The sequence below is a fragment of the Phoxinus phoxinus genome (genome assembly GCF_949152265.1).
Source record: "Phoxinus phoxinus genome assembly, chromosome: 1".
Classification (NCBI taxonomy): domain Eukaryota; kingdom Metazoa; phylum Chordata; class Actinopteri; order Cypriniformes; family Leuciscidae; genus Phoxinus; species Phoxinus phoxinus.
Window position 1 is genome coordinate 6,341,576 of NC_136876.1, and position 26,978 is coordinate 6,368,553.

General features: G+C 41.9%; 1 protein-coding gene across 1 annotated transcript; it reads right to left on the reverse strand.

Moving 5' to 3' along the window:
* Positions 1 to 5,409: 5,409 nt before the first annotated feature.
* LOC306999881 (uncharacterized protein) lies at positions 5,410 to 14,492 on the reverse strand. Its single transcript, XM_079614973.1, has 3 exons — positions 14,029 to 14,492; positions 8,608 to 8,867; positions 5,410 to 8,181 (listed from the first exon to the last, which is right to left on the reverse strand). The coding sequence occupies exons 2-3, from the start codon at positions 8,639 to 8,641 to the stop codon at positions 7,283 to 7,285; spliced, it is 933 nt and encodes a 310-aa protein (XP_079471099.1). The 5' UTR covers positions 8,642 to 8,867; positions 14,029 to 14,492; the 3' UTR covers positions 5,410 to 7,282.
* Positions 14,493 to 26,978: the final 12,486 nt, after the last annotated feature.

Here is a 26,978-nt window from a genome sequence, read left to right on the forward strand (position 1 = left end):
CATAAGGATTTTTAAAAATCCATAAATGATTTGATTAATTTTAATATAGATAATATAGATGATGTAAACTAATAACTACATCAAATGTGTAATGGCACCATATCAATTATATGGGAAGCCTCTTATTCAAAGGAGAGAAAAAAAACAGTTATGATGGTGAATTAAGATAAGAAATATCATGTTTTTGTTTTATTTTTTGCTTATTTTAATGCTTGTTGTTAGGCCCCCTGGTTGAGAACGAGTAATCACACTGCTTTCCATCTTCATTATTGTTTTATTTCCTTATGATTGATTTAACACATTTAATTATGAAATACTGCAGTCGCCTCATACAGTTGTTAAACTGATAAAAGTGATTTGCTCAGCAAATAAAAAAGTAAACAAAACAAAGAAAGTAGATATTGATTATATATTTTGAATACTATCTTGTTATTACTATAAATGCAATAAACTCGCATCTCAACAGGCAATCATGTGACAGGCTGATGGACAGAAAAGCACTCGAACACAAGGTTGTTCAACAAGGTTGTTGTGGCTTGTTCAAAGATTTAAATGCCAAGGAAAATGCATGGGAAGCAATTTCCTCAGCTGTCGGTGTCGAGTTGTAAAATGTTTGTTTCAAGTGACACGTGTACATGTTGTAGGCTTCTTCTTTTTTTTAAGTGAATACAAATATAGATAATATTGCTGTACTGTTGTTCTATTTAAATGTGAATAATGTGCGGTGTTGCTCTTTTTTAATTAAATATGTAGCGACAATGGTTGGTACATTTACGAATTTAGTTTGAACACAAATTAAAACAACACGCATTGCCCATGTGACCAGCCTCAAAGACATAGAGAGCCTAAGTCCCGCCCCTCCGCTTCCGGCTCATGGGACCTTATTTCGGAAAAAATATGTATGGAAGTCAATGGCGAGAGATAACTTATCTTTTTATTCCGTCTGAACTGTCCCCTGAACTACACATATGATGTTTGTCAATTTAAAAGGTAAATATGAAAGTCAAGAAAGTCGCAGTTTGACATAAAACAGAAGAGTAACGTTTAGTTGTATGTGAAAATCGCTCGATGAACTACATCTCTCGTCTCGCACTATGTAGCCTACGTCACAAGATCCGTTGCTCGTATGTGTGTATTCTGGCTCAAAACACGAGTCAGGCATGACGGCGTAACGTTAGGATTATAATGTAAGACTATAGAAAAAATGACAGACGTTAGCTTCAGTAAAGTTAGCTTCATTCATTGAGAGAAAAGGTATGACGTCGCATGTGCGCCTTCTGGGTTTGTAGTCTTTGTAATTACGTATTTTCACAGTCTTATACCTCAACAGTTTTACATCAAACTGCGACTTTCTTGACTTTAAAATGTATCTTTTAAATTGACAAACATCATATGTGTAATTCAGGGCACAATTCAAACGAGATCAAAATATTTGTTGTCTCTCGCCATTGACTACCATACAATATTTTTCCGAAATAAGGTCCCATGGTGGTCGACCGGAAGGGGAGGGACTTAGGCTCTCTATTCCAACTAGAGGTCTTCACGGGTCCAAAAATTCTTACCCGAACCGGAAGGGACCCGTAATTTGCTACACCGAACCGACCCGGACCCGACTATTATTTCAAAAGCTGGACCCGGACCCGTGCAGACCCGATAATTTTTTTGTAAGCTGGACCCGAAACTGCCGGGAAGACACAGACCCGACTGGACCCGATTGTCACATTTTCCACCTTAAACTGCTATTACAAGTCAATAAACCTGTTGCGAAAAATTATAACTTTTTGTCTTACCTAATTTAAGGAGCCGTAGCAGCGTAAAGTTAGTAGTCTCTCCATCCTTTCCTTGTAACGTTACGTTACCTGACTGGCTGTGATGCATTACAATCCTTCGGCTCCGACAAGAAAGTTATCCATGTTATTCCTCTCGTTATTCCACCAAGTCCAAGCTTAATCCTTGTTATTTCAGCTTCAAAAGTCCACATGATGTCACGGACTCACGGTGACGGATGACAAATTAAACGAGTTAGCTGCTAACTCGCACAATAACTTTTGGCTGTTTGCCTTTTTGAACTATAATAACGATTGCTCGTTCAGTGCCATGGCCGCTGCGCTGACATTATTTGCTATCATCTCCGTGCTCTCTGCTCTGCATCATCGAGTCTGAATCTGACCACTAAAACTTTAAGATTGAACAAAACGATTAATTGACATTGTAAAATCTAAAGCGCGGTTTGGCTGTCCCTCACTGAAGCTCTGCCTCTGGTAACTGGTTGCCATAGAAACATGACACGCGCTTGACTGCAAATGCGCGCTAGCTGGATGGATCAACCTAAAATATGCTTTTTAACGCAATTTATTTTGAGTGTCAAAGTAAACATTCATGTGACAGTTCACCTCAGATTATGTTACTGATTTAAAATATATTAAATATGAGTGTGACAAGACGCATTTTTGAGATTTGATGACTCGCACGGGTATTACACACAATGTTAAACAGACCCGGGACCCGAAGTAATAGATTCGACCCGACCCGGACCCGGCTGATCTTTTAAAATATAGACCCGAACCCGTACGGGTCCCGGGTCGGGTCCCGGGTCAACGGGTCAACGGGTTCACCTGAAGACCTCTAATTCCAACCCCCTTTTTCACTTCCTCTCTGCAAGAGAGAAAGCCATGTGACAAACTCACACACATGTGGCAAACACACACACACACACAAGTTCTCTAAATTCATCATATAAAATGGCCACAATGTAAATGCATTAACCTAAGGGTGAAAGCTTCAAATATGCGTGTGTATTTTATGATGTGTTTTATCATTTTATCATTTTAAATCTCGTGACCTGTGTCCCATGGTGTCCTGTCGCACCGACGGCCCATTTACGACGCTTAGGAATACCCAGAGAGAGTCGACCCTCACCCAATTCCTGCTGAGAAAGATAAATGAACCCCTGTTGTCCTATATTCTATAAATATAACCACTTGAAAAATGTGTTAAACATGTATCTAATGTTCCCATCTCATGATTGTAAAACGTATTAATGTGGGATTCCTTTTATGTGTTCATTAATGCTTAAAGGTCCCATGACACGGGGTTATTTTATTATTTTATAATGTGTCCTGGGTTGTCCTTATAATGTTAGTATGTTTTTTAGATCAAAAATAGTCATAATTTAGAAATAAAAGGCATTTTTCCTAGCCTGATTTTAGCCTCTGATTTGAACGCTCTGTTTGAAGGGGCGTGTCTGTGTGAGACTCAGTGTAGCCGGCCACTGCTGTGATTGGCTGACATGCTTGCATATGAAATAGCTACTTATTACATGTGGAACTCTCTCGAATACTTTTACTACAGTTATTATACGTTTTTACTATTACAGATATCGAGATTAAGAAATCGTCAGAAGTTTTTAAAGTATTTAGATCTATTCCCATCACATAACATGTTGCCGTGATGAGCATTGCGCAGATGACAGTCTGTTGTTGATCGCGAGAATGAAGATCTTATCATTGCAACGCAGTTTCTGCACTCTCTCTGCTTTCACCAATGCAAACACGGTGATGTAAATACAGTAAGAGCTTCATGTGCAGTGTAACGTGCGTCATTGATTTCATAACGAGTTTGGCAGCAAGTGTCCAGATAAACTCGCGCTGTATGGAAAGATTGTTCTTTGATCGCTTTCTGTATATAATTTGTTCACAATTTAAATAAGATTATTTTCATCCTACTAAAAGAAACGATGTGAAATTGATGATTTTAGTCACTGGTTTGACTTACTGATGCATAAACAGTAGTAGGCTATTGAACGATTTTGAGAGAAAGATTACCTGGCTGTCTGAACTTGAACAATTACACATCAGAAAGTGTTGCTTGCAACGTTAGCTCGATCGATTTATTTTCAGACGTTCGTCGAGGCCAGTGTTGTGTTGGGTTCTTTCACAAATAAAGACCGTTCCCTTGAGTGTTCAACAAGCCGCTTTATTATCAGGCTGCAACAATAACATAGTGTCTCACTCGCTCCCATCCGTACTCCCGATCCTACATGCCCGTGTTGCCCCCGAGTGGTAACATGTAATATAGATTACACACCACATCCCCCTTACTGAAGGTAAGTTAACTACTCTTAGCTGTAACTCAATTCTGGGCATAAACATTTTAACAATTTTCATACTATTTTCTGTTCCCTTATCAAACAAGTATTGAAACATTAGAACATTATCAATGCAAAAACTGGTGTTAGATTAAGGCATATTCAGAACTTATTCAAAGCATAACAGAAATGTTAATGCATTTTTCTTTTTTACAGATCCAGTCTTTTTGGTTTTACCACTTCTCTACCAGACCTGGTTCGAACAACATCTGGTGCTTGATGTGCTTGTGGCTCAGAAAGTATCTCTGCAGGAGTGTTTCTTTCATTAGACTGGGTCAGTTGTGATTCAGAATGAGTCTCTGATATCGGCAAAGGCACAAGATGACTGCGATTCCTTCTGATAGTTCCCTGCGGTCCACTGATGACATAGGACCGTGGCGTTGGGTGGACAGATGTCACTGTGCCTGTTGCTTTTGCATTTGCAATCCAAACAGGGTCTCCGGGTATCAGTTTATCCAGATCTCTTGTTCTGTGTCTTTTGTTGAAACATTCGGTTTGTCTCATCCTTCTCTCCCTCTCTACATGACGAAGTTGTCGAAGATTTGGCACACAAGGCTGTAATGCCTCTGGTAGCATCGGCAGGGTGGTACGAAGTCGACGTCCCATGAGTAGCTGTGCCGGGCTGTAGCCATTTGCCAGCGCTGTGGTCCTATAGGCTAATAGAGCTCTGTACGGATCACTAGCTTTCTTGAGGAGATTTTTAACTGGACAGCTCTCTCCGCCTCGCCGTTGCTTTGGGGGTACCTGAGACTACTGGTCACATGCTCGAAACAGTATTCACTTGCGAAATCTTTCATTTCCTGACTTGCAAACTGCGGGCCGTTATCCGTGATCAGTATCTCTGGTATTCCATGGCGTGCAAATATTGATTTAAAATGCACAATGACATTGGCAGAGCGAGTTGGGCTGAGCGGAGCGATCTCTATATACCTAGAGAAGTAGTCCACTAGTAACAGGTAGTTTTTATCTTTCAGAGCGAACAGGTCAGCACCTATCTTCTGCCATGGTCTTTCAGGTAAATCTGTGGGCATTAAAGGCTCTCTTGCATTGACTCTTTCCTGTATGCACCGTTGCTGGTCCCCAGTGACTTCCATAGTATATTTTTCTTTCCTACTGTAGCGCTCCCCTCAGTATGTATATTGATGAGGGCAGAGCTTTTGGGTTCTTTAAAGGTATTTATCAAAATGTCTTAACCCTGATTAACTCAGTTTTAAATGTTATCTTGGATCTCTCTTTTAAAGTATACACATTAAATGTTTTTCTCCTACCTATGAATTCACCTTTCTTAAGTTATAATTTTAATTAAAAAAATGTAACCATATGTGTCTCTCTCAGAATAAAATGATAACCTCTTTCCAGGTAGCTTAAGTAATAAAGTAACACAACACAAGGTTTTAGAAAAATATATGTCAATTATTTACTCAATAAAGAAATTATTATCTCCAATGAAATAAGAAAATGAAATAAAAATATGATTGTTCTGTTTTAAACCTTCAACATAAAATGTCCCTCTTTTTAAAGGAAAATACTGTCAATACTGTACCATATATAAATGCACAGAAAACAATTTAAATCCTATTAACCTTCAACTGGATTAATTCAGAAAACATCAATGAAACAACTTCAACATCACTTAAACCAACATACTTTGTGGGCCCACACACACCTTAAAGCAATCTAAAGCCGGCAACCAAAATTATTATTAAACTAAAATACGTAGCAGGCCTGATGCGGTGCTTGTGTTCGTTGTGGCCCAAAACGTAATGGCCGTTTCACTCGTCAGCGAGCAAACAAAATTAAGGATACTTTGAGTTAATGTTTCTGTCCAGTCCTTTCTCCAACAGTCACAGGAACAGGCTCAGCATCCGATCAGCATTTCAACACAAACTTTTCTCCTCCACGCTTTCAGTTAAACTCACGAGAGAAATCCTGGTTGCTCCAAGCTCGGTCTGAGTCTCTTTCTGTCTTCAGGTCGAAAGCAGCAGATAAACCCCTCGAACTGTTCAACCGAGGGAGTCAAACTTTAACTAGACAATATCGTTCACTTGTAATGAACGATCTCCAGCCTATATCTCAAGGTGGCTAATCGCTAGCATTAGCAGTTCACAAAAATAAACAGTGTCCGAACTTAGTGTAGAAATTCCTCCCGTTTCTCAATATGCAGACTGGTTGTCGTGGAAACAATCATAAGACACAATTTACACTAGTTTGTGCACTACTAATTCACAAATTAACTCAGAAAAGCTCTGTGTCACGCTCACTCTTTTGCTTCACTCTCTCGCCTCGTCTGTGCTGAACAGAAAACAAAACAAAAACCCCGCCCTGACTCTGCGGCCAATCGCTATATTAACCCCATAAATGCTGGTTTAGACAGTTTTTAGAAATACATTATCTTTTACATAAAACAATAAACTTATAATCATTTTTAAACTGCTTTTAACATTTTTATCATAACTTTTTGAATGAATTTCAACCTTTTTAAATCACACTATGTATATGCTCTGACTATTAAATGATAGACCTACTACAAGTATCACTTATAACCTAATGCTTTTTTAACCGGGTTACACTACTATGGAAGTCAATGGGGACCAGCAACTGTCTGGTTACCCACATTCTTCAAAATATCTTCTTTTTGTGTTCAGCACAATAAATAAATTAATACAGGTTTGGAACAACATTAGAGGGAATAAATAATGACAGAATTTTTATTTTTGGGTGAACTATCCCTTTAAGGACCAGCGGCAGCATGTTTACAATAGGCTACTGTCTCTTTAAGACCTGCACGCAACGTGTCTAATATACACGCATTTGAAAAGCAGATTTTCTCTCAATTTTCTTTGTTTGCTTTCACTTTAGACATAATTAACTTTGTTTATGTTAACTGTGTGTGTATTTGACAGTATTAGACAATAAGACTCAAAAGATCCAGTCCAGTAACCAGGTGCTGTTAGAGGCTTTTAGTGCATGTTAGAACAGCGCATCAGCAGCGAATGAAATGTTTAACCGGCAAGGCTTTAAAGCCCATGCAAATAATGAACTGCAGTGTCCCGTTCCCCTGCGTTAACATTTGATGTGAATATACGTTGAGTTATACGTTTTAAATTTCTCACTGAAATAAAAGTCTTCTCACACTCAAAGCACATGTACTCTTACACCAGTGTGTATTTTCTGATGCTTATGTAAATATGGCAGCCGTGAAAAACTCTTTCCACACACAGAACATGAATGTGGCTTCTCCTTCGCATGAACTGTCAGGTGTGAGAATGGCTTCACTCCGGTGTGGATCCTCATGTGTTCTTTAAGGTGTGAAGATTGACTGAAAGCTTTCCCACACTGATCACATGTGTGCAGCTTCTCTCTGCTGTGGATCCTCTCATGTGTTTTCTTATATGCTGACAGACTGAATCTCTTGTCACAGTGTGAACACTTGTAAGGTTTTTCTCCAGTGTGAATTCCTTCATGCGTTTTCAGATTTGATGACCGACTGAATCTCTTATCACAGTGTGAACACTTGTAAGGTTTTTCTCCAGTGTGAATTCTCTGGTGCACTTTTAAATTGTTTGCTGTAGTAAAAGTCTTCTCACACTCAAAGCACATGTACTCTCTCACACCAGTGTGAGTTTTCTCATGTCTTTGTAAATGTTGCAGCAGTGAAAAACTCTTTCCACACACAGAACATGAATGCGGCTTCTCCTTCGTATGAACTGTCAGGTGTCTCTTCAGGTGTGATGCAGAGAGAAATGATTTGCCACATTGATCACATGTGAACGGCTTCTCTCCAGTGTGGATCCTCATGTGAAGATTACGATTTATTCTTTGTGTGAAACTCTTTTCACATTGATCACATGAGAACGGCTTCTCACCGGTGTGAACTCTCATGTGACGGTCAAAACTTTGTTTGGTTGTGAAACTGTTTCCACACTGAGAGCAGGTGAAAGATTTCTTGGCTCTTCTTTTCTTTAAAATCGTCTGTTTAGTCTTTGAGCGACTCAAGGGTTGGACATGTTGTTCCTCCTTCACTTCCATCAGGTCTGACATGAAAGAAAAAAATATTTAATTATATTTTCAGTACATCAAAAAAAATCAAAGAAATATAAAGTGAAAGGACATGAAAGTGAGCCCTGATGTAATGGTAGAAAGTAGACAACTGCTATAAAATATTATGATCATTTGATGCATTTTTATAAATTGATTGTATGTCCTTGAAACTTTCCAAGAATGAGGTAAATTTATCTTCCAATTATTATTTTTAAAACATTATAGGCACGAACCCCATGTTTCTTTAGCAAGAACTATTAAATATATTTGATAAATGACACAATTATCTAACATGATATTAACATTTAAATATACAATACTGACACATTTTCATGTTTTTCTAAATGTGATGAAGTGCTTGAATGTTTCTAACATGAATGTTCTCCAGCATCATGAATGAATGAAGAATAAACACCAACCTCTTTGTTCTTCAGGATCTTCAGTGTGTTTCATTCTGCAGGGTTCTGGATCACTCGTGTTCTCACTGTCCTCTTTAATAAACTCAGTCTCTGCAGATTTCAGCTCTTCCTGATGCTTTCATGCTCGTCTTCACTTGCAGCTGATGGGAATTTACAGCATTTATTGGAGAATTACAGTGGGAGGAGCTTCACGGACCATGTGACTGATGTGGGAGGAGCTTCACCGATGATTAATTTATGTGTGGGAGGAGCTGATCTGCCTAAATCAAAAATATAAATTACTGAGTTTGTTTTTATAATAAATGACACATCTAAGCATTTATGTCTGTCTATCTATTCATCGTACAGTAACTGATGCCAATTCATTAATTATTTGTAATGCTAATCCTAACATTATTCTGCTTCTTCATTAAAATACAGGTAGCCTATCTATAAATAAAGAAAATTAATATAAAACATTTAAATTCTTCCAAATATAAATAATAGTAAGAAAAACAGTCCAAATAAACAGAAATAAACGTACATATAGTATCCAACAAATCCCCTCAGTCTGCTGACACCAATGAAATGAGCTTTAAGTGACAATTTACAGGAGATCTGAAGACATCAGCATAATAAATGAGGTGAAAACAGGAACTATTGTCATGAAATAAAGAGTGTTTTCAGCAGATCTGTTAATATTGATGAGTATCGGACTATCAACACTCATTCAACAAGCCATTCAGGATCATCAGCAGATCTGTTAATATTGATGAGCCTCAGACTATCAACACTCATTCTAACACTCTTATTAACAAGCGAAATGGAGGGAGTATCCCTATGGCTTAAAAACAATCACTTAACTCTGAATTTGAGTGTCAATGTGTTTTTCAATGAGAAGGAAAGCAAAAGAAAAGCTTATAATTAGAATAAATCAAAAGGAACTAGAGGAAGTCAATGATTTTAAATTCCTAGTTGTAATTATGGACCCCAAACTTAAATTTGATAAACATGTTAAAGAACTAAAGCAAAACTGTAAAGACTAATTTTAAGTCAGCTCAACTGTTATGCATGCACATTGTAACACTAATGACGATGGCAGCCATCTGGCGGATGGCTAAAAGCCTCACGCATCTCGAGATTCGCTAATGATATTTCAGTTAAAAAGGACCCTTTTGTTTCACGATCATACCAACTAATTTTACGACTTAAGGCGCTGATGTCTCCCCGCAGAACTGTGGAGCATTGAATTGTATTGCCCTCAGGAGATAGCTCACGATCTCCGCTGGACTTTTGTTACACCCAAATGGCCCAAGCCAGAAGATTCACACTTGTGACTCACACGCGGACTTGATACACGCACACACACTTACGCATTGACGCTCAGAATTATGATTCTTGGGCTCTCTCTAATCAGAAAAACTAGACGGAATCGAATTTCGATAACAAAATTACAAAAGATGCATTAGTCCAAAAGTACCAGCTTTTTGGAGCGCTGTGACGGGGATGTGACGTACCTTCCTGCACCTGTCGCGAGACCTTTTGGGTGAGATCTAACATGGCGGCGCTCTGAATACAGTTTGTAAACAGGAATACAACAACTCTCAACAAAAACCTGACAACAACTTTCAACAAGATCCGGACATTTGTTTTGCCTCTTTTTCCCGACGGCCACCTTTTCATTCTGGACACTATGTCATCTGAGCCCAGCAAAAAACGAACCCACGATGGCTCAACTGAGACTGAACCAGAAATACCCTCCGCCTCCGCTACTTCTCTAGTCACATCTATCGAGGTTAGTTTACTACAATCCATAAATAGCAAACTTGCTATACTGAAACATCTTCATGCAGACATTAAGGACCTAAAAGCCAGCCTCGAATTTTCTCAATCACAGATCGACATACTCGCATTAGAAAATCGCGAGCTAAAAGGAACTGTCACAAACTTATCTAATCAGGTTAATCATCTCACCAGCGAAAGCCAAATCATGAAAAATAAAATACTAGATCTCCAATGCCGCAGCATGCGCGATAACCTCGTTTTTTTCAGGAATTCCTCTACCAACACCTACACCTGACGACCCGGAGAAAGCAGTTAAAGAATTCATGCAATCATCCCTGAAAATTCCGTTAGAGACAGTTAACAGGATTACCTTCCACCGCGTACACCGTATCACTTCAAAAAACAACAAAAAGCCATCTCCGATAATCGTCAAATTCGAACACTACAAACATAAAGAACTCATCAAAAGCAAAGGAAAATAACTGAAAGGTACATCATTCGGACTAAACGACCAATTCCCTCAAGAAATACAAGAAAGAAGAAGAGCCCTCTTGCCCATAATGAAACATCTCAGACAAGAGGGCAATCGCGCCGTACTGTCGGTCGATAAACTATATGTCAATGCCAATGGAACACTCTACCGCAACCCCAATATCACTACCTGGTTATAGCAATGCCCCACGCCAATATTTACTTTTGATTGTTATTTTGTCACCCAACCCTCTCTCTAACTTGTTGTACTTTTGCTTCGTAATCGACAACCCCCCTCTCTTTTCCTATGTTTTAATTTTTTTCTCTTAATGCTTATATTCACTGTGTTTTGTCCATACATGTTGTGCTTTATGTTTGTAGGCTGAACTCAAATCATGATTCTCATGGTTTCAATGTTAAACAGGGAATTATTATGTTGACACTGCTCCAGAACCAGATACACTTATACAAATACCATGTTGCATCTCTCCCCCTCCCTGCACATACCCTCACACACACACTTGTCCATCTTGTCATCATACATTTTCATAACTGCATGATCACAACATGGCACCACTTACGTTTCTGACTTGGAACATTCGTGGCGGTGGATCTCAGGCAAAGAGGATCAAAGTCTTTAATCATTTGGATAATTTAAAAGCTGACATATGCCTATTACAAGAAACTCACCTCTCAGAATCAGACTACACCCGCTTCAAACCAACACAATTCAGTCACCTATTTTCAGCACATTACAACACAAAACAAAGGGGAGTTTGTATTTTGATTAGAAAAAATCTCATTTACTCATAACATCACCATCACAGACCCAGAAGGACGTTTTATCATCATAAACATCTCAATTGACAGCACTCCTGTTACTATTGCTAGTGTTTATGGTCCTAATACAGATGATCCAGCTTTCTTTCAAAACTTCTTTTCCTCCATTTCAACTTTTTCTGACTGTCCAATCATAATCGCAGGTGACTTCAACACAGTTTTAGACCCCACAATAGACAGATCTGATCACTCAAAAAATAAACGAATCTGGCAATCCACAAAAAAAATAAAACAGTTCATGAGCGATTTTGGCCTTGGCGATAGTTGGCGGCTTCAACACCCAGACTCCAAAGACTACTCTTTTTTTCTCTCAAGCTCATCACTCTTATTCCCGTATCGATTATTTTCTAACCAGCAACTCAATCATGTCAAATATCACTAATTCAACAATACATCCCATAGTTATTAGTGACCATGCTCCGGTTACAATCAAATGGATCAAAACCAACCTACGGAAACCCAGTAGCAGATGGCGTTTTAATACATCTCTCTTGCAAGACCCAAAATTTATCAGTTTTATTGGGAGAGAGTGGACACTCTTTCTAGAAATGAACGATTCCCCTGGATCATCACCATCCCTTCTGTGGGAGACAGGAAAAGCAGTGATTAGAGGAAGAATTATTTCATACTCGGTATATAATAAAAAGAAAGAAAAAGAACAAGAAATAGAACTAAATAGCAAAATTAAAAAATTGGAAGAAATCAATGCAAGCAACCCAATAGAAGAAACACAGTCGGAAATAAGAAAATATAAATTCAAACTCAATGAAATACTCAATAAACGCACTCAATTTATGATCCATCGTTTAAGGCAAGAAAACTTCCAACATAGCAATAAATCAGGTAAATATCAAGCAAATCAAATTCGACGTAACAAAGAAAAAGCAACAATCCCATTCATAATGAACTCAGCAGGGAAGCCAACCAGCTCACCTGAAGAAATAAATCAGGTTTTTTACAATTTTTATAATAAACTATATTCCTCAGAAATAAACCCCAATCAGGAATCCATTGACTCATTTCTAAACAGCATCAAATTACCACAGCTCATTGAAAATCAAATAAACAACTTAGAGTCACCCATAACTCAACAATAATTATATGCTGCTCTTAAACATATGCCTAATAACAAGGCCCCAGGCCCGGATGGCTTCCCTGCTGAGTTCTACAAACAATTCTGGTCCATCTTGGCTCCACTTTTTATTAGGATGATTAATGAATCTAAACAAAAAGGAAGACTTCCAGCTAGTTCCACCACAGCTTCAATTACACTCCTCCTTAAGCCCAATAAGGACCCAACAATGCCATCCAGCTACCGGCCAATCTCTCTTCTCAATGTTGACAACAAAATAATCGCCAAAACTTTAGCATGCAGACTAGAAGAAGTCTCTCCATCCATTATCCATCCAGACCAAACTGGTTTCATTAAAGGTAGATTCTCATCCTCTAACACCCGCAGACTGTTCAATGTCATGTACCACTCCTCAACTCTTCAAGAAAACACCATTATAGTAACTCTGGACGCAGAAAAAGCTTTTGATAGGGTCAACTGGAGTTTCCTGTTCTCCACTTTGGGGCGGTTTGGTTTCGGGGAATCGTTCATTAATTGGATTAAACTTCTTTACACCACCGTCAGCCACAGTAATCACCAATGGACTAACATCACAAAGTTTCATTCTACACCGGGGAACTAGACAGGGATGCCCACTCTCCCCCTTCTATTTACCATCTTTATTGAACCCTTAGCAGCCGCCATCCGTCAGAACCCCCGCATTAAGGGAGTTCAGTCGGCATAGCCTCTATGCCGACGTCATCCTTCTCTTTCTTCAAGACCACACAGCATCCGTACAAGAAACCATCAAACTCATTGACATATTCTCTAATATCTCAGAATACTCAATCAATTGGAATAAGTCTGCAATTCTCCCTTTATACACTCGAATAACCGGGATGTGTCAGCCCACTCTCCACTTATCCCACTCTGCACTAACTATCACATATGGCAACTGCAGGGCGGCACAGCGCAAAACCACTTTCAGTCAGTCATCTTTCTCTGTAAAAGTGATACATTTTTGGAATGGCCTACCAACAGAAATAAAAACACAAACCAATTTGAAACCATTTCAAGAAAAGGTGAAACACTGGCTGAAACAAAACCAAATCTGTGATCACTGATTATGTCACTGTGCAGACGTACTTATAAATGGACATTGAAGGATTATAAAGTTATTAAATGTTTAATTTAGTTTTTCCACTGCAATAGTATATAAACTGATAAAGTTTAGTTTCAGATGATTATTGAGTCTCCAGCAAGAGTCTCCTTTCCTGCCAGTCCTGTTTTCTCACCTTTCAGCCTAGACGTTGAATCCTTAGGTTGATTGGATTAGCTGTAGGGGAGATTTTCACCTTTTGTTTTTAATGGCTCGGGGATGGCCCTTGGAACCGGAGCTCCTGGCCAGTATCAGCATGTGAATAGTTATGCTGATTCCTAGCTCAGACGTTGAAGCATCAGGATGATTGCATTAGCAATACAATAGAGTGTTATATGCTGATTGGTTCGGTTTCTCTGGAGCAATCTAGAGAACCTGCAATACTGGTTCTGGATAGAATCAACTCCTCCCTGCTTTCGTATGATTTGTTTGAATTTGCCTCCACCACCAGAAGTCTCCTCCTCTATGTAATCCCTCCCCTATTTGGAATGTATATAGACTTCAATGTATACTGTTTAGATTTAGACTGATTTTGGAAGAACTTGCAGCTGCGCTCAATAAAGAAGAACTTCTAATTTGAACGTGATCCAAACTGTCTCCTGGTCCCTGCTTCGATGAAAGAAAACTTTACAACAACATGTACATACGGATAGACGCGCGTGCACACACACACACTGATATATGTATATAATGTTGTGTTTTTATTATTTTTATTTTTGTTTCTGGTGTTTGTTTCTATTCTCTTGGTAATGGTGATGTATGTCGCCTAACCAGGGACAGGGGATGCAAATTAGCTTCAGCTAGAAACCCTATATGCAACACATCTGTTCAAGTTATTGTATTCTGAGTGTTTGCTGTTAGAAACACATTATTTGAGTCAGATAGATGACAAAAGCCTGCACTGATAAAAATGATTTTGTGGTGAAGTAAATACTACAGAAAAAAAACAAACAATGTAATTTACATGAAAAAGTTAGTTCAGGAAAGAATAAAAAAAAACTAAGTAAATTATATATTAGTACTCAATTCAATCGTGTAGGAATGAAAGCGTAAATATCAACGTTATAAAATTAAGTAAAATTACTGATACCGATGTTCCCATCATGCACTGGGCCTTGAATAATTAATGAGGTTGATTTTTCACTGGTTTCCATCTGTATTTACACTATTTTATCAATGCTTTTGTTGTTAGGTTTAGTCTAGTAAAGACTGAACTAGACAAAGGGAACGCCAGATGATTTTGTCAGAAATGGTATGTTTATCATTCACAAATAATTCTGCCATTAGGAATATAAAATCTGTTGATGAATTGGGTGGTCAATGATTTTTGCAGAATCTACTGATTCAACTGTTGAGGATGTGAGCATTAGGGGTAATGTATTTATATAATGCATTTTTAAATCCAGTTTCCAAATAAATATAATTCTTTACATTATGCCATGGAAATGCTTATTTTACTTTGTTGACTCTCTCTATAGGCGTGAAGCTTCCTGACTTCCCTACTGCACCAAAGAAGCTGCCGAGCATTCAGGACAGCAGCATTTTACATGCATGTGAGTACTGATGACAATTTCAGAAGCATGTTAATGTTGTGTGTACAACATGATAAATACAGACTGATTGATGTGTTTCAGACTCTGAAGATTAAGCCATGTCTGTCAGTAATTGTGCATCTTTCAATATTCTTAGTTTTTTTTCAGTCTCTCCTGCAAACACAGGACTTCAGCAAAGAGACCCATTAACACCCAGTGAGTATTCATCTCATCACACTTTAAACTATGTTTTTTATTATTATTATTATTTTATCAGGCCTAGTGAAATGTAAAAACATTAATTGCGTTTTTCAGGGTCTCGTGATGCAGCAAGAGGTTGTACCAGGGAAGACTATCGCTCCAGGTAAGGACTCCGGATAAGAATATCTTTGTATTAATCCCAAAGGAAATTGTTTTGTCACAAAAAGGATTTTCTAAAGTGTGTAAAAAGTTGTATTAAGATACAATTATTTAAAAAAAAAAAAGTAGGAAGAAAAGGGAAAAAGTTCAGACTAACAATCTGTTGCAGCAGTGTATCAGAGAAGTGAAAATTAGTGTACTTTAATGGTGTGAAGTACTTACTGTTTCTCACAGATAAACATTTTGGAGTGATTAGTCTTTCACTGAAAGTGCTCCAGTGTTCACCCAGTTTATTATTCAGGGGATGAAGATAATTATTTAGAATACTAAAAAGGCACAGTGTCAGTCATTAAATTGCCAAGTGATAAAAATAATTAAAATTTATACTAGGTCCAGTGGTGGATCCAGCGTGAGCAGAAGTGTCAGATCACGGCACAGTGATGAAGCAAGACACACGGTGAGATCCAGAAGTGGGGGGTCGCGGCACAGCGATGAAGCAAGACACACTGTGAGATCCAGAAGTGGGGGGTCGCGGCACAGCGATGAAGCAAGACACACGGTGAGATCCAGAAGTGGGGGGTCGCGGCACAGTGATGAAGCAAGACACACTGTGAGATCCAGAAGTGGGGGGTCGCGGCACAGCGATGAAGCAAGACACACTGTGAGATCCAGAAGTGGGGGGTCGCGGCACAGTGATGAAGCAAGACACACGGTGAGATCCAGAAGTGGGGGGTCGCGGCACAGTGATGAAACAAGACACACTGTGAGATCCAGAAGTGGGGGGTCGCGGCACAGTGATGAAACAAGACACACTGTGAGATCCAGAAGTGGGGGGTCGCGGCACAGCGATGAAGCAAGACACACGGTGAGATCCAGAAGTGGGGGGTCGCGGCACAGCAATGAAGCAAGACACACTGTGAGATCCAGAAGTGGGGGGGTCGCAGCACAGTGATGAAGCAAGACACACTGTGAGATCCAGAAGTGGGGGGTCGCGGCACAGCGATGAAGCAAGACACACGGTGAGATCCAGAAGTGGGGGGTCGCGGCACAGCGATGAAGCAAGACACACTGTGAGATCCAGAAGTGGGGGGTCGCAGCACAGTGATGCAGCAAGACACACTGTGAGATCCAGAAGTGGGGGGTCGCGGCACAGTGATGAAGCAAGACACACTGTGAGATCCAGAAGTGGGGGGTCGCGGCACAGTGATGAAGCAAAACACACTGTGAGATCCAGAAGTGGGGGGTCGCAGCACAGTGATGAAGCAAGACACACTGTGAGATCCAGAAGTGGGGGGTCGCGGCACAGCGATGAAGCAAGACACACGGTGAGATCCAGAAGTGGGGGGTCGCGGCACAGCGATGAAGCAAGACACACTGTGAGATCCAGAAGTGGGGGGTCGCGGCACAGTGATGAAGCAAGTCACACTGTGAGATCCAGAAGTGGGGGGTCGCGGCACAGTGATGAAGCAAGACACACAGTGAGATCCAGAAGTGGGGGGTCGCAGCACAGTGATGAAGCAAGACACACTGTGAGATCCAGAAGTGAGGGGTCGCAGCACAGTGATGAAGCAAGACACACGGTGAGATCCAGAAGTGGGGGGGTCGCGGCACAGTGATGAAGCAAGACATACGGTGAGATCCAGAAGTGGGGGGTCGCGGCACAGTGATGAAGCAAGACACACTGTGAGATCCAGAAGTGGGGGGTCGCGGCACAGTGATGAAGCAAGACACACTGAGATCCAGAAGTGGGGGTCGCGGCACAGCGATGAAGCAAGACACACTGTGAGATCCAGAAGTGGGGGGTCGCGGCACAGTGATGAAGCAAGACACACTGTGAGATCCAGAAGTGGGGGGTCGCAGCACAGTGATGAAGCAAGACACACTGTGAAATCCAGAAGTGGGGGGTCGCGGCACAGCGATGAAGCAAGACACACTGTGAGATCCAGAAGTGGGGGGTCGCGGCACAGCGATGAAGCAAGACACACGGTGAGATCCAGAAGTGGGGGGTCGCAGCACAGTGATGAAGCAAGACACACTGTGAGATCCAGAAGTGGGGGGTCGCAGCACAGTGATGAAGCAAGACACACTGTGAGATCCAGAAGTGGGGGGTCGCGGCACAGCGATGAAGCAAGACACACGGTGAGATCCAGAAGTGGGGGGTTGCAGCACAGTGATGAAGCAAGACACACTGTGAGATCCAGAAGTGGGGGGTCGCGGCACAGTGATGAAGCAAGACACACTGTGAGATCCAGAAGTGGGGGGTCGTGGCACAGCGATGAAGCAAGATACACTGTGAGATCCAGAAGTGGGGGGTCGCGGCACAGTGATGAAGCAAGACACACTGTGAGATCCAGAAGTGGGGGGTCGCGGCACAGCGATGAAGCAAGACACACTGTGAGATCCAGAAGTGGGGGGTCGCGGCACAGTGATGAAGCAAGACACACGGTGAGATCCAGAAGTGGGGGGTCGCGGCACAGTGATGAAGCAAGACACACTGTGAGATCCAGAAGTGGGGGGTCGCGGCACAGTGATGAAGCAAGACACACTGTGAGATCCAGAAGTGGGGGGTCGCGGCACAGTGATGAAGCAAGACACACTGTGAGATCCAGAAGTGGGGGGTCGCGGCACAGTGATGAAGCAAGACACACTGTGAGATCCAGAAGTGGGGGGTCGCGGCACAGTGATGAAGCAAGACACACTGTGAGATCCAGAAGTGGGGGTCGCGGCACAGCGATGAAGCAAGACACACTGTGAGATCCAGAAGTGGGGGGGTCGCGGCACAGCGATGAAGCAAGACACACTGTGAGATCCAGAAGTGGGGGGTCGCGACACAGTGATGAAGCAAGACACACTGTGAGATCCAGAAGTGGGGGGTCGCGGCACAGTGATGAAGCAAGACACACTGTGAGATCCAGAAGTGGGGGGTCGCGGCACAGTGATGAAGCAAGACACACTGAGATCCAGAAGTGGGGGTCGCGGCACAGCGATGAAGCAAGACAAACTGTGAGATCCAGAAGTGGGGGTCGCGGCACAGCGATGAAGCAAGACACACTGTGAGATCCAGAAGTGGGGGGTCGCGGCACAGTGATGAAGCAAGACACACTGTGAGATCCAGAAGTGGGGGGTCGCAGCACAGTGATGAAGCAAGACACACTGTGAGATCCAGAAGTGGGGGGTCGCGGCACAGCGATGAAGCAAGACACACTGTGAGATCCAGAAGTGGGGGGTCACGGCACAGCGATGAAGCAAGACACACGGTGAGATCCAGAAGTGGGGGGTCGCGGCACAGCGATGAAGCAAGACACACGGTGAGATCCAGAAGTGGGGGGTCGCAGCACAGTGATGAAGCAAGACACACTGTGAGATCCAGAAGTGGGGGGTCGCGGCACAGCGATGAAGCAAGACACACGGTGAGATCCAAAAGTGGGGGGTCGCAGCACAGTGATGAAGCAAGACACACTGTGAGATCCAGAAGTGGGGGGTCACGGCACAGTGATGAAGCAAGACACACTGTGAGATCCAGAAGTGGGGGGTCGCGGCACAGCGATGAAGCAAGACACACTGTGAGATCCAGAAGTGGGGGGGTCGCGGCACAGTGATGAAGCAAGACACACTGTGAGATCCAGAAGTGGGGGGTCGCGGCACAGCGATGAAGCAAGACACACGGTGAGATCCAGAAGTGGGGGGTCGCGGCACAGTGATGAAGCAAGACACACGGTGAGATCCAGAAGTGGGGGGTCGCGGCACAGCGATGAAGCAAGACACACTGTGAGATCCAGAAGTGGGGGGTCGCGGCACAGCGATGAAGCAAGACACACTGTGAGATCCAGAAGTGGGGGGTCGCGGCACAGTGATGAAGCAAGACACACGGTGAGATCCAGAAGTGGGGGGTCGCGGCACAGCGATGAAGCAAGACACACTGTGAGATCCAGAAGTGGGGGGTCGCGGCACAGTGATGAAGCAAGACACACTGTGAGATCCAGAAGTGGGGGGTCGTGGCACAGTGATGAAGCAAGACACACTGTGAGATCCAGAAGTGGGGGGTCGCAGCACAGTGATGAAGCAAGACACACTGTGAGATCCAGAAGTGGGGGGTCGCGGCACAGCGATGAAGCAAGACACACTGTGAGATCCAGAAGTGGGGGGTCGCGGCACAGCGATGAAGCAAGACACACGGTGAGATCCAGAAGTGGGGGGTCGCGGCACAGCGATGAAGCAAGACACACGGTGAGATCCAGAAGTGGGGGGTCGCAGCACAGTGATGAAGCAAGACACACTGTGAGATCCAGAAGTGGGGGGTCGCGGCACAGCGATGAAGCAAGACACACGGTGAGATCCAAAAGTGGGGAGTCGCAGCACAGTGATGAAGCAAGACACACTGTGAGATCCAGAAATGGGGGGTCGCAGCACAGTGATGAAGCAAGACACACTGTGAGATCCAGAAGTGGGGGGTCGCGGCACAGCGATGAAGCAAGACACACGGTGAGATCCAGAAGTGGGGGGTCACGGCACAGTGATGAAGCAAGACACACTGTGAGATCCAGAAGTGGGGGGTCGCGGCACAGTGATGAAGCAAGACACACTGTGAGATCCAGAAGTGGGGGGTCGCGGCACAGCGATGAAGCAAGACACACGGTGAGATCCAGAAGTGGGGGGTCGCAGCACAGCGATGAAGCAAGACACACGGTGAGATCCAGAAGTGGGGGGTCACGGCACAGTGATGAAGCAAGACACACTGTGAGATCCAGAAGTGGGCGGTCGCGGCACAGCGATGAAGCAAGACACACTGTGAGATCCAGAAGTGGGGGGTCGCGGCACAGTGATGAAGCAAGACACACTGTGAGATCCAGAAGTGGGGGGTCGCGGCACAGCGATGAAGCAAGACACACGGTGAGATCCAGAAGTGGGGGGTCGCGGCACAGTGATGAAGCAAGACACACGGTGAGATCCAGAAGTGGGGGGTCGCGGCACAGCGATGAAGCAAGACACACTGTGAGATCCAGAAGTGGGGGGTCGCGGCACAGCGATGAAGCAAGACACACTGTGAGATCCAGAAGTGGGGGGTCGCGGCACAGTGATGAAGCAAGACACACGGTGAGATCCAGAAGTGGGGGGTCGCGGCACAGCGATGAAGCAAGACACACTGTGAGATCCAGAAGTGGGGGGTCGCGGCACAGTGATGAAGCAAGACACACTGTGAGATCCAGAAGTGGGGGGTCGCGGCACAGCGATGAAGCAAGACACACTATCCCATTGCCTTGGATTGGTAGGTTATCGAAGTGTGACAGTGTCAGGACACTGAGCAAGAGTGTTGTGATTACTGGCTTCTATCATGTGAGGTCATATTAGTTTGAAACGTCTTAGGAGATATCACCTTTTTATCAGACCACCACGTTTTCAAGAACAAATCATCTTACAGTAAATAATTTAACATTTAGTTGCAAAACCCTTCCTTGCAACTAACTGTCTTATGCCAGTGACTCATTAACATCACGAAACATAATGTTGGTCATAAAAATGCAAACTGTATAGGTAAAACTCAAGGCTAAAATAAACACTAGTCATGCAGCACTATTTAATGTTCTAACAATCAACCTAAAAGTAAACATGGGCAATGAGAACCACCTGTCAGTCACATGTTCCCATACAAGGGGTGATATACGTTGTTTAACACATCTAGATGTACTGTAAATACCAGGAAATGAGAAAAAATACTCACATTTGTATTTTTATCTTAAACCCAAATGTCTTCAGTGTACAACAAAAAGAAAGAAATTTGCCTTGCTGTTCCCATAACTTTGGAGATTACTGTAATGATTGTGATCTTCATTTGTGTTTATTGATTTCAGTGTACCAGAAAAAAGTCCTAGACATACTCGCTGACCTGAGAACTTGCTTAAAGCAAAGCCAACCTGCCAGTTCACCAGTAAACATCGAAAGGATGGAGACTTTGGAGGTCGTTGACCATGAAGAGGAATGTGTCCATGATGCAGAGGCCTATAATGTCCATATAACTTATTTCATATATCTGTTATTTTATATGCTTTATTTGGCATCAATGCTATTTTTTTTAAAATCATTTTCATTCTCTCCTACAGGCATTACGGGCGATGCTGTGCCATCTGAAAATCAAATCCATGATGTTGACGAAGTATCAGACAAAACTGACACAGAAGATGAACAACAGAGTGTGTCATTGGAGAGTATAGTTCAAATGGAGGAAGCGGTCAGAGATGTTGAGGAAGTATCAGACAAAACTGACACAGAAGATGAACATCAGAGTGTGTCATTGGAGAGTATAGTTCAAGTGGAGGAAGCGGTCACAGATGTTGAGAAAGTATCAGACAAAACTGACACAGAAGATGAACATCAGAGTGTGTCATTGGACAGTATAGTTCAAGTGGAGGAAGCGGTCACAGATGTTGAGAAAGTATCAGACAAAACTGACACAGAAGATGAACAACAGATTGTGTCATTGGAGAGTATAGTTTGTAAGCCGCGCTATATTGGTCCAATGAGGGTTTCCAATTACACGGGGAAGGTTTCTTGCGCGTTCCGTCTTTCCAGTATCTCAAAGTAATTTGGGTTAAATGCAATACATTTCTCATATGTATTTACTCGTTATTTCATCTGACTCCATAAATGAAAGGTTTTAATAATATCTGTGCCTCACTAAAAGTGAGCAAATGTTTCACTATTCCTTTTAACCATTAAATGAACATTGTCAAAATCAGTTAGAATAATCACATGTAACAATTTAAAATTTCAGATATCAGAAATCAATTCCACAATCAATTCAAATATCTAGAACATGGTTATACATTGGTTACACCAAAGAATCTTACCCAGCTTGTACCTGAGATAGAGAGAAAGAGAGAGAGAGAGAGAGAGAGAGAGAGAGAGAGAGAGAGAGAGAGAGAGAGCTACCACCTATTCCGTTTCTCACCAGCCAAGAACCCCCTGATAGAGCAAGCACACCTTCCTTTATACTGTTTGCCCAGGTGATATGGGGGATGGGGAAAACCACCCTCGAATGGCTTTCCCAGTTTTCTCTAAACTTCTATAAACATTATTACCTTTTATTTTATCTATCTGGATATGAGATATCTGTACCACTCACTTTGAGACCTTTCAAATGACACCAAAAACATAAGTTATTGATAAACATTCACATTAAACCATGTTCTTGTGTGAGTTCTTCATTGTTTCTAAAAGGAAGTCAGGCTGTATGGGGGAGGTCGAATGTTAATTAGCTAGCAGGGCCATTTTGTCTCAGACCAGGGCCCCAACCAATATTTTCAGTCTTACAAGTTCAAGTGGAGGAAGCGGTCACAGATGTTGCGGAAGTATCAGACAAAACTGACACAGAAGATGAACATCAGATTGTGTCATTGGAGAGTATAGTTCAAGTGGAGGAAGCGGTCAGAGATGTTGAGGAAGTATCAGACAAAACTGACACAGAAGATGAACAACAGATTGTGTCATTGGAGAGTATAGTTCAAGTGGAGGAAGCGGTCACAGATGTTGAGGAAGTTTCAGACAAAACTGACACAGAAGATGAACAACAGAGTGTGTCATTGGAGACTAAAGTTCAAGTGGAGGAAGCGTTCAGAGATGTTGAGGAAGTATCAGACAATACTGACACAGAAGATGAACAACAGATTGTGTCATTGGAGAGTAAAGTTCAAGTGGAGGAAGCGGTCACAGATGTTGAGGAAGTATCAGACAAAACTGACACAGAAGATGAACAACAGATTATATCATTGGAGAGCAGAGTCCCATCTGAATGTGGAAAAATAGGGAACAAAAAGCAATGGAGAAAGATGACAGTGGTTTCAAAAAGGTTAATTATTACAGTGAACAGAAAGAAATGGCAAACAATTGTTCCACTGCACGGTTCAACGAAACAGAGACAACCGTGGACCCATATATTGTACAACAGTTTCAGACAGAAAAATCCCTGTTGTACCCTTGCCTTCAAGAGCCAGCAAATTAAAACTCCTCACTGCCAGAAAAATAATAGTCCATATTTAAATATTACAGCAGTTTGTACATTTCCTTCCTGCAGTGCAAAATACTTATTTAAAAAGATAAAGGAGACAACCCAGTGAGGAAAGAGGAAAAATTGCACACAAAAAAAGCGAAAGAAAATAGAGAAGAGGAACACAAGAAGAGGGAGAATTACAAGAGCCCTACACAAAGGAATTAGCCAATTCTTCAACAGAAAACTTAAAAACCACCCGTTCCTGAACTAATTTCAGGAAATATAACCCAAAGTCTGAACAAAAATGTTCTAAAAGTGATGAGTTTAGAAAGAGTCAAATAATTAACGACGACTTGGTCATTGAGATGTACCTCACTCAAAATATCATGAAGGAATGTGACATCAAATTTCACAAAATGCCTGGGTACATACAGCACTTTCAAGTGGACACCCTTCTGTGTGTGCATGTACACTGAAACAGGATTAAGCATAGTTGTGCAACACCTAAGAAAGAAGACTCCACTGACCTTATACTTAGATGCTACAGGAAATGTTGCATCAAAAGTTCCTGGTCAGACAAATAGAGTCCTTTACTACTCTATAAAATGCACCTCCCCTCTCCGTCTGTGAAATGCTGACAGATGAACACCAATCACATTCTGGATGATGCAGTTCCTCGAAAACGGTCACAGTACACAAAACTAAGAGTTCATCAGATAGAAACAGACTACAGCTGGGAACTACTCCAAAGTGTTCTTCAGCATTCAACAGGGAGGGCAACAGGGAGGGCTTGTGACATTTGTTCAAAACTGAAGACATGGAAGGATATCAGAGCATTTACATATATGTTCTGCACATGTGCTCAAAGCTGTCTCTCAGTCATTTGGGAGAAAAACGGCAGACAAAGGTCTGAAGGATTTTGCATTTACCAGGTTGCAAAACACAACCTCAATGACCACAGCCCTCAAAATCTTCCGCTCACTGTGCACTGTATTAATTGGGAAATACAACACCAGTACTGTCAGGATTAATCTGAAGGCCATCAAGGACTTAATAAAAGAAGGCAAGATTCCCGACATGGAAGAGACTGACAATTTACTGAACAGATCTCCCTTCACATACGAATTCAAGAAGGTCTTGAAGGAGGTACAGGAAGAGCTTGAAAAAGAGGATTCTGAGACTGCAAATTATGAAGAAAATGCGTCCTTCTTCCCAGGCATTGTTGATGTCCTTTTTGACAATTATCTTGGCATTTTTCCACTCTGCTAATGGGGGATTTGAAAAGGTATGCAGATGGCAAAGAAGATGACAGCTCTGTGCCAAGTAAAGCAAGGGACACAAATTGCCATGTTGAGCGATAGTTAGGAATCGTGAAACACTCAATTCTGAAAAAACAAAGGCGATTGAGACCAGGAGCATTTGTCAGTGATTTTTCTTTTTAGAGAGTATTTCAAGATGCGACGGAATAGACTTGGAAAGGAGGACTGGGTTAACATCAAGTGGCAGCCTGGAAAGATAACCCACACCTTCCAAAAATATGCTACCAGTTGTGGGTTCTTTGTGATGCAGGTAATTCTACGAAACATGTTAACATTAGGATAGATGTGATAACACGTACTGTAGTTTTACTGTATGAGACACAATACATGTTTTTATGCCATCCGTACAGATGGACAAGATGGCGGTGATGGAATTTACAAACATTCCACAGATGTTTGAGATTGACTCATCAAAGCAAGCACTTCAGAATCTAAGAAGAGACATGGCTGAAGACATTCTAAAAGGATCAGGTATCATTGTATATATTACATTTATGTATACTTCTTACCGTGCGTTCACATCGCTGCCGGCGAGAGCGGCAAAATTAGCTCTCGCCGCCCTGTCAACAACGCCGTGGAAAGATTTGTGGACGCTCTGATGTTCTGACGTAGATCGAATGGCTTGGTCTTTTTTTAAACTTTATAAAAAAAAATACATTTACAATTGTATATACAATTTAAAATATATTTCTTCACAATTTAAATATATGTGAACTGAATTTGGTGACACTATAGTGTGTGACAGTGAAGTTATTGACTGTTTTCGTAGTAACGCTTTTCGGGTTTTGGACTTTGCAGACGGTCCCTTCGGATCTTTCTCTCAGCCGCCTGCGCATAGAGAGCAATGTATTTTGTCCACTGCGAGGGAAAGCTCGTTTTGAGGAAAATTAGGTTGCAGCTGCTTGTCTACATTACTACGATTAAAAAGAGGTGTTATTTGTGTAGTAACAACGTTTAGCTCACGACTTATTGACCCGGAAAGTTAGAATCTGTGAATTTATTGCCAACTTTCCTCAACTACAGAGACTTTGCTAGTGTCCCGCTGTTATTGTTGTTGTTGCAGAGTGCTTTCATATACAAAACCACTTATACTACGTTACACTCCAAACTACTCTGCCTCGAGCCTCAATCCATTAAAGTCTACTTCATCTCTGACTGGACGACTTATGTCTGCTCAATATCCACCAGCACCACACTAGTCTACCCCACAAGTCTACCCCACAGATCTCAAGTGTCATTCTCTGGAACAGATTCTGCTAAATGCTTTACATTGAGCCTATGATGAGCCACGTACGTGAGACATTAAAGGGCACCTGTTATGGAATTTTGAAATTTACCTTTCATGTAGTGTGTAACATAGATCTAAGTGAACAAAAACATCCTGCAGAGTTTGAAATATGAAAGTGCACCGTATATAAAGTTATTGTCTTTCAAAAGTAAGAGTCGACTCGGAGTCATTTTTATGAATCGTTAGAAGACCGAAGCTTTTTCTCTGACTAGATGACGTCAACTTGTCAAGTTATTTGAATACGATACGCCCACTTATTGCGCTCCAAGGCCAGGGAAAACTTGACAACATCATGGCGACGAGATGCTGTGTTCTGAAGTGCGGCTCAAAAGACACCTTTTTCCATCTGCCCAAGGAGGAGCATTTGAAGGCTAAGTGGCTACAATTCATATAACTATACCACAGAAGTATAGTCCGAGCCTTGTGCTTTGTTCGCACCATTTTGAAGACGATTGCTTTACCAACTTAAAGGGATAGTTCACTTTAAAATTAAAATTCTGTCATCATTTACTCACCCTCAAGTTGTTTCAAACCTGTATTAATTTATTTCTTCTGCTGAACACAAAGAAAGATATTTTGAAGAATGTCAGTAACCAAACAGTA

Coding starts and splice junctions, on each gene's coding strand:
- LOC306999881 (XM_079614973.1), bottom strand. CDS start 8,641: ATGAAACACACTGAAGATCCTGAAGAACAAAGAG. Junction 8,182..8,607: donor AGATCCTGAAGAACAAAGAG/GTTGGTGTTTAT, acceptor CTTTCATGTCAG/ACCTGATGGAAGTGAAGGAG.